Below are 14,667 nucleotides of genomic sequence, written 5' to 3' on the forward strand. Positions count from 1 at the left end.
CATGCTCATTGCAGCCACTGCTGAGGTGGATCTCTCAAATCTCAAAAGCATTTAATACCATTTTAGATGTGCAATATGCTTTATACTGAGAGAAAAATGTATGCTGTATCTAGAAGACTGTAGCATTATATCACATTAAGTATAAATGCAGACGTAGAAACTTGATCACTACATTGGAGTAGCACTAAAATCCCTTAGTGTTCATCTGTAGGGATACCAGTCAGGACAGCAAGAGATCTGGGTAAGTCCTTGTGGACTGAACCTTATTGAAATTATACTTGTAGCTACATCTATGCATATAATCAGAATACAACTGTATTATTAAATTCAGAGGTAGGTTCTGTGAATGGTTTAAGAGGCAGGAAAATAAATCCCCCTCCACAAAGTATATTACAGCAGTGTGACAAATGCTCATCGCTCGAACTGTATTTGCTAGATGAAGGTATCATAAATAATCCATCGATGTGGTGCCTGTATCCAGCCACTGTCTATGTGAATCTGGGCTAAGGGGCTGCTGCTGCTAGGCAGAGTCAGTGTGATTTTTGTGAGGTCAGTTGGAAGTATCTGAGATGTCAGCCATATAAGTTTAAATCTTAAAAACAGATTGTGTTTGTACAATAGAGTCAACCTCTAACCTGAGGAATTGAAAAGTAACTAAACAGAACTGTGAGATTTCATTACTTCTGACTCTGTTACCTCCTTTTATCACAGTTTTCTTCCGTACGGAAATTAAACATACATTAATCACCAAGATTATATATAATATGTATAGAGAGAGTACAAGCCTATCTGGGCTCTGAGTTCTGACCACTTTATGCAAAAGCAAAGCAAAAGCTCCAGCCAGGTCTTCAATTTGCATTTCAATTGCGTTTCCTCCACACTTCCTTCTGGTATCTTGAGGAAAGTCTTGGGTACTAAGGCATTGCAAAGCCATCCGAGTGCTTGAGCAAAATAAAGAAAAGAAATCAGTAAATTCCTTTTCCAAAATTATTAATTTTTCAAGTTTCCCCAAAGGAAAACTGGCACACTTCCAGTGTGTCTACACACAGTCACACATGGACACAAAGATTTTGTTCAGAGCGAAACCCATTCATCTTTTCATTCACATTAATACAGAAGATACTCATTGTGTGGAAGATGTTAGCATTTTGACAAGAGTTTTGAATCTAAAGTAATTGCATTTTTATAGCCAATGTGGTCATGATTAGCACCCAACTTCAAGTTTGGTTTTATTCCTCTTATTTTTTGATGAATGGCTGATGTTTATACAGTTAAATCTCCTCTGACTGTCAGTGTTGTTTAGCTTCTACCCTCAAAAGTCTCCAGATGCTGTCAGAGTGTGTGTTAATCATCCTGTCAAATGATGCCATTGCTGAACACTTGCAAGAGATTTTCTGCTCTTTGGCACTCTGGACCCAACTTTCAATGCAAATCTTTGTATGCAAATGGGAGCATACAGCACCCAGCCTAAACGTCTTAAGGTTATTTGCAAAACCAAAGGGAACTTGCTGCTCGGACCCCCAGAGTACTATGATTGGGTGGTTTCTGCTTTGTCTCTTGGGAGCTGGTTCTTGATGGGGTTTGGAGTGTTAGACGTCAGCTGGCGCTGGTGGGTGCTGTACTGTCTGCAGGGATGCGAGGTTTGACCCTGGAAGCTGCAAAGTGGCTTCTGTCAAGTGCTGGTGCAGAGCTCAGTTCTGCAGAGGTGTGCTGAGAGCCTTAAGAAGCCAGGGGTGAGTGGAGGGCCAAATTTGGGCTCTCATTGACCAAAGACTCAAGTATCTCCGGCCGTGGCTGGAGCATGTTTATTCCTGTGCGAGTTAGCCAAAGCTCGTGCTCACTGTGGTTTTTCCTGAGCCTCCCAGGAGCGGCTGCTCCTAAGCCCCTCTTGCTCCCACCCTCTCCCTTTCCTCCATCTCTCCTGGACGTGGGTTTCTGCCCAGTGCAGGTGCTCACAGCCCTGGACTGCCTGGGAGCAACTTCTCTATCCAAAAGGTTTATCCTCGCTGTGGTTAAACTGGCTCAACACTGTGTCTGAGCTTAGCCAGGGACATGAATGGTGGAGCACCGTTACCTGCTGGCCACAGTGGAGGAGAAAACTCACCTTAATTGCAGCCCAGGTAGTATCTCTGAGGGCTGTCCAGTCACAGGGTGCAGCACTTACTTCCAATACATACAGATTTATGCAGTTTTGGTCATGCAATAGAGAAAACTTCACATTACCAATAGTGCTGGTGATGCTGGGACTGGAAGAAGTATTTCTGGCAGAGCTCTTGCAGAAATATTCCTGACAAAGCAGCTCCTGGGGCAGTGCAGTCCTCTCCACAGAGAAGCAGTAGCTTGCCATGGCACCTACTGCCACCTCAAAGAGTATTTGCCCAGCTTAGCACTACAAATTAAACATAACTGGATGGTACACAATGTCTCCCCATGTATTTGCTTTCTCCAGTGAGTGTTTGCTGTGCAGGCACCTTGTAGCTCTGGTGCTTATCTTAAATATTGGTTGTGAGGTCTTACATTGCAAATCTCTGGTCTTCACAAGTGGCTGCTTTTTTGGGTGCTCATGATCATTTCTCATCTGTGGGGATGAGAGGGTGGTTTAAACTCACTGTCAGGCCCTCAGCCCCACAGGTCACGGTTTCACAGAGCATCAGCTCCGTTGCCTGTAGGCAAGCTTCATCATGCCATCGGCTACAGCACCAAACTCACCCCTCAGCGCAGCTGTTGTAGTGAAATGAACTGGAGGCATGGGGCAGGCTGGGTCCAGCTTTTAAAAATGAAAAAAATAATCTTTTTTTCATTTTTTGTCAGGTTATTTTTAAGCTGGCCTAGTTTCTCAATTCATTTCACAGTGCAATGGCATTAGCAGCTGTGCTGGCACCCCGGGAAGGAAGGAGGCGGTGAGAGGATGGGTCCTGCGAGACAGAGAAGCCAGTCCTTGGCAGCACCTGAGGACCAGTGCCCTCTTCTCCAGCATTCCCCTTCCCTTCCTGCTCCCTGCTCTGCTGCCTGGCCTCAGCTGACTGTGGCACTCCTCAGATGGCTTGGTGAGGCCATTCATCTCACCAGAGAAACACAAAACCAAGGCAGCATAAAAGTCTGCTTCATTGTCTGTCAAGGACAGTGAACGCCAGGGTTGGGACACGGAAGACAGCAGAGCAAGGAAGAAAGGAAAGGGGAGACATGCCCCTGTCCCCTCCTGGCAGCAGCAAGCTGATGGAGTTATTGTGAACTATGGCACTTGTTTGCCATTTCTTTATGGGCAGAATGAAACCACTTTAGTCTGGTGCAGATGCTGAGCTAAGCATTGGAAATGAGCGCAGACAGAGCAAGTGCTTCCTCCTGGGGTGCTGAGCCCCACTGAACACATGAAATGCAGATCATACAGTGCCTGGAGCTTGTTTACTTGACTCTCATCATGGTGGAGAGCATCCCTCTCTCATCACAGCATGCCATGGCTGCGTGTACACCCACTGCATCTTCCTTCTCAGTGGCCAGGCGGAAACAGCCACAGAGAAAACAAGCAAGGATCAAAGAGGAGCTGCAGGACTTAATTCAGCATGAATCAACCCTCTTTTTTTTATTTTAATACACGTAATAACACTTCACAGTGATGGTGAGAGCGCCTGATGAGCTCTGTGCACTCCCAAAATAATCTCCAGGACACCCTGATGTAGCACATGGGGATGCCAGGGCTGGGGAAGAAGCATGCTGGGCATGGCAGAAATCAGGGGTGGCATTGGGATTAGCACTCTGAAGCATCTGGTTTCTAGTCCCACATCCAGACGCGCTTTGTGTCTCCGGCACATTTCAGTAGACCCTGGGCCGTAAGTCAGAATGGAAAATAGGACGGTTTTATTTTTGAGGTAGGATGATTTGGCAATGCAAACAGATTTGTGCCCTGGCTCGCGACCACTTGTAGGAATCAGTTACCCTTCCCCACGTCTGATGGGCACCCACCAGGCAGTCCTGGCCTCACTGCCTGCCTCTTACCCATCATCATCACTGACCTGCTTTCTATTGTTTTTCAGGAGTATCTTACAGGCTCCCCGAAATCATGTCAATAGGATCGCATTCATTCTCTCCAGGAGGTCCTAATGGGATTATTAGAAGCCAGTCCTTCGCTGGCTTCAGCGGGCTTCAGGAGAGACGCTCCAGGCAAGTACTGTGCTCTCTAAGGGGAATTTCCTAATCAGGCCCTAAGGGAGGGCGAAGGTGGAAAAGAGGCGAGAGAGGACTGCATTCTCTCCGATTGCAGAAAAAAGTCTGCTACGTTCGCGTGCTCTCTCCCTCCCTCTCTCTCTCTCTCTCGCTCTCTCTCTCTCTCTCTCGCTCTCTCTTTCGTTTGTATAATTAAGCTGTTACCCTCTGCTTTAGCTACCAAGTGCCCGTTTGCCTCTTCCCCATTAATGCAGGGCTTCCTCACATGTCTCAGAGCTGTGAGAGAATTTCAGAGAATCATTTTAATTTACTAATTTACGCAGTGATCTTTTCAACATGTGAAATGTGCGGGAACATGATACACTTCCCACCACTCCCAATTTAAGACCGTTGCTACCTAAAAGACAGTTTTCTCATTGCCACACTGCTGTGAATTCAAAACAACTCTGTTTCCCTTGCAGGGCTGCCTTCATGTCCTGCTGGAAACAGGGCAGACCTCGGCTGCAGAGCCTTTCCTTGCATGGCCCTTTAGTTAGACAGGACTTGGGGCTTTGAGTCAGACACTTACCAAATCATCACATCCCTGATGCCCCCAGAGGCTACTTCACAATTAATTTTAACTTGTGTAAAGTATCTTAGTGCCAGACCACCAGTTAGCAATTGAGGAGGAATTGCAGGCAAAGGGTTGCCTCCCATTGTCAGCTCAAGTCATTGATGGTTGTTAGATGCTGCCCTAGCCCCAGCAGAGTCACCAGAGAAGCACCTGTGTGGAGCACAACTATCCTCCCGTTGCCCTACAGAGCTACCTGTGGTCCATGTTCAGGACCAGCGGCATGATGCTGTCCTCCAGACACGCTCTTAACTGAGCCCAGATCTTCCTTAGGAGCCCCCAGGCTTAACGCCTGAGACTATCTGGGCTCCCCTTTGTTTTTAGCACCTGGATGTAGCTCAGCCCTTTTATGGCTGTGGCTGAGCAACGTGAGGCAGGACAGGCATGGTATAAGACAGAGAGAGAAACGTCTGATGAGCCTCAGACTCAGCCTGGCGCTTCCAGACCAGCATTCATATCTCAGCAAGGCAACTGGCACATCAAAAGCCGACAGCGCATGTCCCAGACTGCTCAGACCTCTTAACCTGTAAACGAATGCAGTCCCTTAACTGGCAGGCACAGAAGCAGATTCGTTTCTGCTAGCAGAGATAATATCAGAAGATTTCTTCAAGCTACAGTCCTTTGAGATCATTATGATTTATAGGGGTTTCCTCTTCTTTAATGTTCTTTTTGCAGGTGTAACTCCTTTATTGAAAATTCCTCTGCACTCAAGAAGCCCCAAGCAAAGGTGAAGAAAATGCATAATTTGGGCCATAAGAACAGCACCACACCCAAAGAGCCTCAGCCTAAAAGGATGGAAGAGGTCTACCGAGCCCTGAAGAATGGCCTGGAGTAAGAGTCTTTTTTCTGCCTGTTGATTGAAGCTTTCTGTGACATTTTAGATCCTAGAGAAACATATCACAGGACAGGGATCCTTAATCATAGGAGAGGAACATATAGGTACTGGAGCCTGGATTGTAACACTTAGGATCTGAAATATTTGTACGGGAAACAGGAGTACAGGGGGCAAAATCCACTCAAATTGCTAGGAAAGCTCCCAGAGGCTGGGATTTCAACATTAGATTTTTTTTTTCCTCCAGATTTCCTAGAGTCCTATCAGAGGCTTGTATCATCTTTAAGATAACTTCCCAGATGATAACGGGGCTTTTACCAGCCAGATACAAGGGCAGTGACTGGAAGGCACCAGTCCATAAACTAAGCAGCAGATTGGCTTACTTGAAACTGTTGTTCAGCATAAGGAGAACACTGAGCTTCTATTTATTCCCAAAAAGGCAGTAGGGAGCTGCTTTTAGGATAGATCAATGGAAATGAATTTTTGTCTGAAAACGCATCCAATGAGGAAAGCCATTTGTTGCACAGATTTTCTTTTAGGATGGTCAGCAGCCAGCTTGGTATGTGCTGCAGAGCTCATGCATCCCTTCTCTGGTTTGTGTTTGCAGCGAGTATCTGGAAGTTCACCAGACAGAGCTGGATAAGTTGACTACTCAGTTAAAAGACATGAAAAGAAACTCACGCCTGGTACGTGTCACGTTTTTTCATCGTGCAGATGCACAGTAACCTTCTCAAGGTGCTGGAGCAGCCAGAGGGTGGGAGCGGGATACAGGGAATTTGCACTGATGCTCTTCTTCCCTTCCAGACCTGGTCTTGTTTGTGATTTCTATTGACTGACAAACATTACTTTCTCGTGGTGCTGCTATGTTGCAAAATTAATCACAGTTTTGTGTTTTCTGTTGCAGGGAGTCCTGTATGATTTAGATAAGGTACGTTACTCCCTTTGAGACTGGTTTTGCAAGCAAGCGTTAGTATCTGTACAGTGTACGAAGCTGGCATGGGAAGCCTCTCTCAGCCAGACCATACTACCCAGGCCACTGCCATTGAAGGAGAAGTTATCTGACAATTTGCATTTGCAAAGGAAGAAGTCCCACTACCCTCCTCTTCCCAGGGGCTCTGGTACTTGCCAGGCACCTCCGCCAGCAAGCTGTGCTCACTAACCCAGCATCAAACTTACCCCATCAGCCCTTTCCCGGGGTCTGTTGAGTTAAACTGGCTCCGGGCTGGTCACAGGGAAGGAGGCAGACCCCTGCCAGGGGAAGAGGGAGGCAGAGGAGTGAGACCTATTTCTGTCAGCTGCCAGCAGTTAAATCCATCACCCTGTGTAACTTCACCCTGCCAGCTCTCGGCGTGTGGAAGGCTGGCAGGGGCACCGGAGTGCCTGTTGGAGCCGGGTCGAGCCCTGGCTCATCCCTGCTCCTGCCAGTTCTGGGGAAGGAAAAATTGAGAAATTTAAAATATTTTCCCCGCAGGAAAATTTGAGTGAAACAAAAGGAAAGCTTTCAAAAATGTTTCCTGAACAAGTCTGGCTTTTTTTCAGTCAAAATGCCAAGCTTGGTTTTGCTGTCAAAAACAGTTTCCTGAGGAAGAGAATGGATTTTGAAATGCAAACCCCAATCAATTTTAATACAGGTTTTCAAAGTACTGAAAATACTATATTTTGGGCTAAAAAAGCTCTGATTTTTTTTTTTAAGAATTCAAAAAACTAGGGAAATCCCATCAAAGAAAAACTCTTTTGTTTAAAAATATATTAAGTACATGAGTCAGTGAGCTCCATTTTCAGCAGCAGATTAATGGTAGTAAGGTGAGACGGCTAATTCCAGATTCACGGGCAATGAAACCCTGCGTGTTTTAAGGAGGAGTTTCTCAACCTCACAGGGACCCGAAGACCCAAGCAGAGCTAGCGTGGTGGTGTCTTACTGATTTATTTAAATGTGCCTCACCCTCTGCCTCTTCCTTTCCTTCAGCAAATCAAGGCGGTTGAAAGATACATGAGAAGGCTGGAGTTCCACATTAGCAAGGTAATGAGCACTCCTATCATCTTTCTTCTGCATCTGCTCCTATGTTATTAGGAAAACAAACCCTTGGCCTCCTGTTACCCCCCTGCACCAGGGAGGTCGCCTTGACGAAGCCTCTCCCAGATTCAGCATTTTTGCTGTGATGGGCTGGTGGTTGGAGCCAAAGAAAGGGTTTCCATGTGGTTTGTAGCCCCCGAGGTCCAGTCGTGCCCGGAGACACTCCCGCCTGCTTTTAGGTGCAGAGGGAACATAGGGTCAGGCGCTTGCTGGGAAAAATCTATCTCATTGCATGCTTATTGTTAAACTATAGGTAGAAAGAGAGTTGCATCTGAAAGTAATTTAATTCAGCAGTTGTCTCTACTGTATGCAGCAGCTAGATTGGATTTATTCCTGGATTTCACTGCTAATGCTTTTGCTGCATGGTTTGGGGCCCACATCCACTTCATTACATCGGTGAGAATATTCAGTAGAGGTACTTGTGATTTATACTAATACATTTTAGAGCTGGACAAAATCCATGGCGTGTGTTCTCTTAGTTATAAACATATCTGCTAGTGATTAGTTGCTTTTCTGAGCCTGACAAAAGAATGAATTATTTTTGATGGATGAAATGTCTTTTGAGAGTCATTTGAAAAGCGTTTGCACAGCTTGAAGTGCTCCAATTATGACAACCCATCCAAACCTTTTAATTTCAGTCTTCGCTTACTCTTGGAGCTGAAAAAAAAAAAACAAATCATAAGGCGATAGACTGAAATTTTGTTCCCCAAACCACCTTCTCTCTTGCTGGCAATATGAATGGCAAAATTAGTGCTTAAAGAACATTTCCATTCAAGTCCTTCCCACTCCATCCTGCTCAGAGCTAATGGTTTCTGGGATTATAATAGGCCTGAAGAGCACCAAACGCAAGAGGTAATGCTGGTCAGTATTACTCAGGCTTGCCGAGTACATTAGTTCACTTTCCGTAACCCACAGCAACAGAGACAAAAGGAACGGAGCTGTGCTGTGTTAAAGCTTACAGGCTTGGACAGGTAAAGAAATATTTTTGTCTCTAATGATGAAGAAGGTCTTTTTCAGCTGTACCAAATCAGGGCAGCAACGATGCCTTCTGCCATCTACCCATCATTGCTCTGTACAGGAACCAGAGTGAGGAAAACGGGATGCGTGGCAGCAGACCCCAAGTATTTAGGGGGGCAGATGAGCATGCCCTAGCCATGCTTGCATGGGCAAGGGCAGGACATCAACCCCGGGTTAACACTTCACCCTGATAGCAGAAGTAAATACCAAGTGACAGCTATTTATAGTAGCTGTCTTTAGCTTTCTGACTCACAAGAGAAATAGGAGTGGATATGACTCCAAGAAGCTTTTTTCGTAACTTTGAAATGGCAAAATGCTACCTGTGCCTCCATTTCTCTTTGCTGAACTCTTCCACTTTGCACAGCAGTCCCTGTTTTGGTTAGAGATCCCTCAAGTCAGGGGCTTTGGCCATCAGGAATCCAAGCTGGCCTTGTACAAGTCGACCTAAGGCTTTGAAGCTGTCAGGAAGACCTGTCCCGTTCCAAACAAATAAGCAACACTACTTTTTGTTAGAGGTTAAGCAGGCTTGGAAAATGGGATTTGGAACACACCTGGATTGTCACATCAGGCTCATCTCTAATGCAGCAGCATAAAGTTGTAGACTGAGGAGGCGAAGGTGCTGGATGCTTTCATAGAAATTAGGCTGTGAAAACCCACTACTGAGCAACAAGCACCGTGGGGCACAGGGCGATCACTTGATGTCAGAGATAACAAAGGAAAAACGTTATTCTAAGTAAAAACCAAATATCACCCTATCTTAGGAGGGATATTAGAAGCAGAAAGAAGAGACAGCTTCTTCTGTTCCTATCCTTCTCCTCACCCTGATAAAGTCAGGTCAGAAAACCTACATCTTCTGTATCTGGCAGATTAAGTTTATATAAATCTATATCACTATACATAGCTGGTCACATATGTATACATATGTACACACCAGCTATACCACTGTAGACTTCTACCAAACAGCTCAGATGGAATAAACGTATACATTCAGTACAGGGATTAGAGGGAAAAGGGAAACCAAAGCATGAGACGTGTAAATCCATTGCACTCTGAAGCTAGACCCAGGTGAGTCTTTAAACACTGTGTGACTAGGTTTTATAAAACTTCCAGAGTGCTTACAAAATGTTGGGTGCCTAAGTCATGCTAGAGGAGTTTAAGATGATGACCAGGAAATTATGTAAATGCCTGGGGGGGCTAAAGTTCAAAATACTTTCTTAATTTGACCTCAGCTGTTTCTAAGCCCTTTGTTTGTGCTGATTCTGACTATGACTACCAGTTTCTGGAGGATGGGCAGTGAGAATTCAAAAAATCACTCCCTGCTTCCAATACTACCTATTAGTCAAATATTGCAACAGCCTCAATCCACAGCTGACCTTAGCAATACAAAAGACATTGCTGGCCCTGTTAAATGTGCCATTTAACACGTCCAGGCCCATTTGGCAGTGTGGATGTTGCAGTTGCCTTTGAAAGAGCCCTTCCACACCGATACATTTGAGAAGCTGGCTGCATGCCTGCCCTACCCTTACGATTGTACGTAACCCAGACAGGGGGGAAAGGGAGTAGCAATGGTTAAGGCATGCGAGGCAAGCAGGTGAATTGCTGGCAGCATCTAGTGTTGCTGTGATGAGATTTTTACAGTGGAAGTTATTTTTATCTTGCGTTTCTTTTTCATAGACTGTAACAGTATCACAGCTTCATTGCTCAGCCCCTCCACTGGATCTAACAGTTTGGCTGAGTTTCCTTGTAATGCAAATGACTTCATTGTTTGTTGGCTTTATTTTGTTGGGTTTTCTCCGTTTTTTTTCAATACACCCTCATTGTTCCCACTAGGTGGATGAGCTTTATGAAGCCTATTGTATCCAAAGACGTCTCTGTGATGGTGCCAGCAAAATGAAGCAAGCTTTTGCAATGTCTCCTGCCAGCAAAGCAGCTCGAGAGAGTTTAACAGAAATCAACAGGAGTTACAAGGAGTACACGGAGGTACATTCTCATCAGTTTAGTCTTTTTACTCTCACACTGTTTGAGGGCCATGGGAACTTTGCCACTGATTTCAGGGAGAATTTCATCCAGATAAAAGAATTAAAAGCAAAATCAGCAAAGAGGAATGATTATTTCTTTGTTTGTCTTCAAATGAATACCTGGTGACTTATAGAGATAGGTGACATGGGCCCAAAGAGTTCCTTGAAATAATAATGTTTATGCTTTGTGAGAGCAGGGTTATACCCAGGAACTGCTGCACAAGGAAACAACATAAATATGCCCCAAACCTACATATATGCTAACTTTGTCCTCCCCAGCCTGCAGATTTTGGGATGGCAGGTTGGCTGGAACCCATGTGTTTACAGACATCTGCTGCATTTTACCCTGTTTTACTTGCTGTGATCAGCATCTATTTTATTAAACAGTTAGTAGATGAAGAAGGGTCTAATAGTGTCACAAACACCCCAGCACACAGGCTGTAACATCCTTCCGAAATCTGAAGGAAGAACTGGAAAGGTTATGGTACCTGTCTCCCACAGTCATTTTTTTTTTAATGTGGTCCACATTTCTTGAGAGATTAAAAACAGGCTGAGAGCCACTCTGACATGGAGCTGCTGCTGGCACATGTCCCAACTGGAGAGGACTGGGACAGGGACCAGGTTACGCTTCAAGGGTCACAACTGCCCTCTGCCAATGGGAGGATTACGGCGCAACAGAAGAAGGGCACAGGGTTACATTTAGCTTCAGCACGAGCAGGCATAGCTGCCATTTTTAGGGCCAGACCTAGCTAAACAGCAGGGATGGTTCTGGCAGATTGACTTTATTGCAAAATATCTTTCAGCTGTATAGCAGAAGCTTCTCTTTCCAAATAGACCTTTAAAAAAAAGGCAACAAGAGGGTTTGTCTGATCTCACTATTTTCTTTTCCAACACAGAACATGTGTACCATAGAAGCAGAACTGGAAAACCTATTGGGGGAGTTTTGCATCAAGATGAAAGGTAATTGCCTTTTCACCTTTCCCTTCTTTCCCCCTGAACAGTAGCGGTCTCTGTGAACATTAGTGAGGGCATCGAGATGTGCTACTGTGATGTGTATTTATGATAGGTGTGGTTTTCCCCCACTGCACCCATTGCTGACCCTTCAAGCCCCCAACTTAGACCTCTGCCAAGTGGAAAAGATCACAGAGCCAGGAACTTCAAAGCTTACAGAGAGATTTTCTGAGATGCTGCTTCTTGATTTCAAGGCTAATTACCTCCCACAAACACTCCTCCCAACAGCCAAAGCAATTCAATTTCCAAGGCTGCTGTACCTTTTGCCTCTTATTTCCATAATCCTTTAAGAAGATGACTGGGATATTACGTGAATGCCTGTGGAGCTGAAGTTCTAAATAGTTTCTTAATTTGACATCAGCTGTTTCTAAGTCCCTTACTTTTGCTGATTCTGACTACTACTATTTTTGAACAAATGTAAAAAAGCAAAGACCTGGGGCTAGTTTGCCATTTAAACACCTAGATAACTCAGTGGTAACAATCACCTCTCAGTTTTCTTCCTTGTCTTTATGACGGGGGGGGGACTTTATGGATTTGAATACAATGGAATCAGTTTTACCTAGAGACTCAGTGAATCACTAGGTATTGTTAATGCTGTTACTTCTTGAAGAGTAAATGTCTTGAAGAGATTGCAGGGGGATGGATATCTTTTTCAGATCTTCAATCACTGTCATGAAAATAGTTCTATAAAACAAAATCAGCATCTAAACATTTGTGGAGTCTTAATTCTTCACTTGAAATCTCACCCATTTAAAAAACCCATGGTATTGCTGGTGGAGTTTTTAGAGTTCACAAATCTCATACAGGGTTTTGCTTTTGCCTGCCCTATCACAGCTGTGAGTTAGTTGTGTCCAGGGGTTGCACTGCACGAGACATGATCTAGCTTAGATCAAGTTGAAATAGTTACTGCAGGCTTCCATAGTAGAGAAAACAAACGCAGCAGCTATTATAGTTCTCTTAGCTCCATCCCACAGCACCAAACCTCAGGTTTTAAAGACCACACTGTTAGCTACTGAAAAGGCAGTCAAAGATGCATAGATGTAAAGTTACAACGTGGACACACAGAGCCTGAGCCAGATATTTCTATACGAAAACCCAGAGCAGAACCACAGTGTAGACGTGCTGAAGGAAACATGAGGTCACGCAGTGTAGAAAGGGAACTGCATCAGGCCAGGTCCCTCTGAGCATTTTCCTTACTTGCTGTAAGTGCAGTGCAATGCACAGTTCTGACAGCAGGGCATGTTACCGAAGGTGTCATGGCATCACAAATGGCTGGGCTGAAAAGGTCTGGCCCCTTCTCTTTGGTATGCCCAAATCCTCCAGCAAAGCTCAAGGGCTCTCAAGAAGGCAGGTGCTGTGCTCACATGCAGGAGCAGAGCACAAACCACAAACACCAACCACTTCTAAACACAGTTCTCGTAACATAAAGAAGCCCAGATTAGAAAATAGCAAAGAGAAATGCTGTATCATTAAGGATTCTCTAATTAGGACATCTAAGATTTCTATCTAGATAATTTTCCCTAGGAATAGGAATCCAGTGGGACAATCCAGCCATTGCTATTGCTAAAGCTTACAACAGCTCTAGCACAAAAGCCTACAGATCACGCAGCAAGCTTCCCCCTTACGTTATATTGCAGCATATCCAGCTAACTTTAGGATCTAATTTAAAATCAAAGCATTCCTCTCCCTAAAGCTTATCTGTTCTAGCCATTCCAGTGAAAGTTATTTTTATTTTGTGCCCTTTGTCACTTACACTGAAAGCAAGCCAACCTACACAGTGCTGTCAGGAAGCAGGGGACTCACACTGTGTTTTTGTGACTGATATTTTAAAAATAAAGCCTAATCGTTTTTCAAAATAAAGATAATAAACTTGCCAGCAGGCATAGATTACTGCTCAGGATTAATCAGTTGTTGAAATTAAACAGGGAAACCCAGCATGGAAATTTAGAAGTTCCTGTATGGAATCTGTGTGTCCTGTTATGATGTATAGGGAAGTGCCCCTATACCTATTGGAAGTGTCAGGACAGCAGGAGGTGAAATGCCCAGCCGTTTGACACAGGGAGAGCAAGACACTGGCCTGATGCACCAGGGGATCTGCAACATGGAGCCCAGCACCAGCAACCACAGTCCACACGTCCAGCATCCTGCACACGAGCAAAGCTGTACATGCTGCATGAACTTCAGGTGGCCCTGCCGCCTTACCACAGCCACATGATGACCCTATTCCCTAATTACTTGTGCTGACACCCCAGGGCAATCTCCCCTCCCATGTGCATTACAAGCCCAGTGCTTTTACAGAGGTGTGACATTTGAAATGCTACAATAGAGCCATTGACTCCTGCCATGAGTTTAGTCCCCAGAAGCCATTCAGTTACCAAAAAGTTGTTTCCTATGAATATACTTACCTCCTGTAATCAAGTCAGTGCTTAGCCCCCTCTTCATCAGACTGAAGAGACTTGACCAGCCTGGTTGGGCCAGTCACCGTGCACAGACCTCGACTCTGGACAATGTCCATGTCGAGTTTTAAGCTGTGTTTCCCCACCCTCCCACCTCATCCACTGAGCAAAGAGAGGACCTTTTATTTTCCTCAGATACTTTCAGTGGTGTGTCCCAGCAGAGATCAAATTCACTTATAAAAGCATGCCTGGGGAGAGAGAAGCAGCAGTGGAGTGTTAGTAAGCTTAAATTATTTATAAACAGTAAATAAATTAGAAAGGAATTGGTAATATGAGCTCTGTGCAAGGGCCTCTGTTCTGCTAAACAGTAAGATGAGCAAAGAAAACTCTCTTCTGGTGAAAGAAATGGAAGAGGAGAATCAGCAGACCACAGGGACAGGCCATGACTGCCTGCAGGGATCTAGTTGCTCCTACAGTCCAGCTAGCAAGACTAATTCAGCCCAGTAAAGAAAGCCAACATTAGGGTTCATCATACTTACCTTGATTTT

The 14,667-nt window shown here is 44.9% G+C and overlaps 1 protein-coding gene across 3 annotated transcripts in view; it reads left to right on the forward strand.

Annotated features, from left to right (window-relative positions):
* The window catches only part of RIPOR2 (RHO family interacting cell polarization regulator 2), a 69,304-nt gene that overhangs the window by 30,168 nt on the left and 24,469 nt on the right, over positions 1 to 14,667 (forward strand). For all 3 annotated transcript variants that reach the window (XR_012629903.1, XM_074876861.1, XM_074876852.1), the window contains exons 2-8: positions 4,032 to 4,158; positions 5,447 to 5,602; positions 6,211 to 6,289; positions 6,508 to 6,531; positions 7,570 to 7,623; positions 10,525 to 10,674; positions 11,609 to 11,672. Coding sequence is in view for 2 of the 3 variants with exons in the window: in XM_074876861.1 (XP_074732962.1) it covers positions 4,032 to 4,158; positions 5,447 to 5,602; positions 6,211 to 6,289; positions 6,508 to 6,531; positions 7,570 to 7,623; positions 10,525 to 10,674; positions 11,609 to 11,672 (654 nt within the window). In the remaining variant the exon portion in view is untranslated. The remainder of the gene's footprint in view (positions 1 to 4,031; positions 4,159 to 5,446; positions 5,603 to 6,210; positions 6,290 to 6,507; positions 6,532 to 7,569; positions 7,624 to 10,524; positions 10,675 to 11,608; positions 11,673 to 14,667) is intronic.

Source organism: Strix uralensis, chromosome 1, assembly GCF_047716275.1.
Source record: "Strix uralensis isolate ZFMK-TIS-50842 chromosome 1, bStrUra1, whole genome shotgun sequence".
Taxonomy (NCBI): Eukaryota; Metazoa; Chordata; class Aves; order Strigiformes; family Strigidae; genus Strix; species Strix uralensis.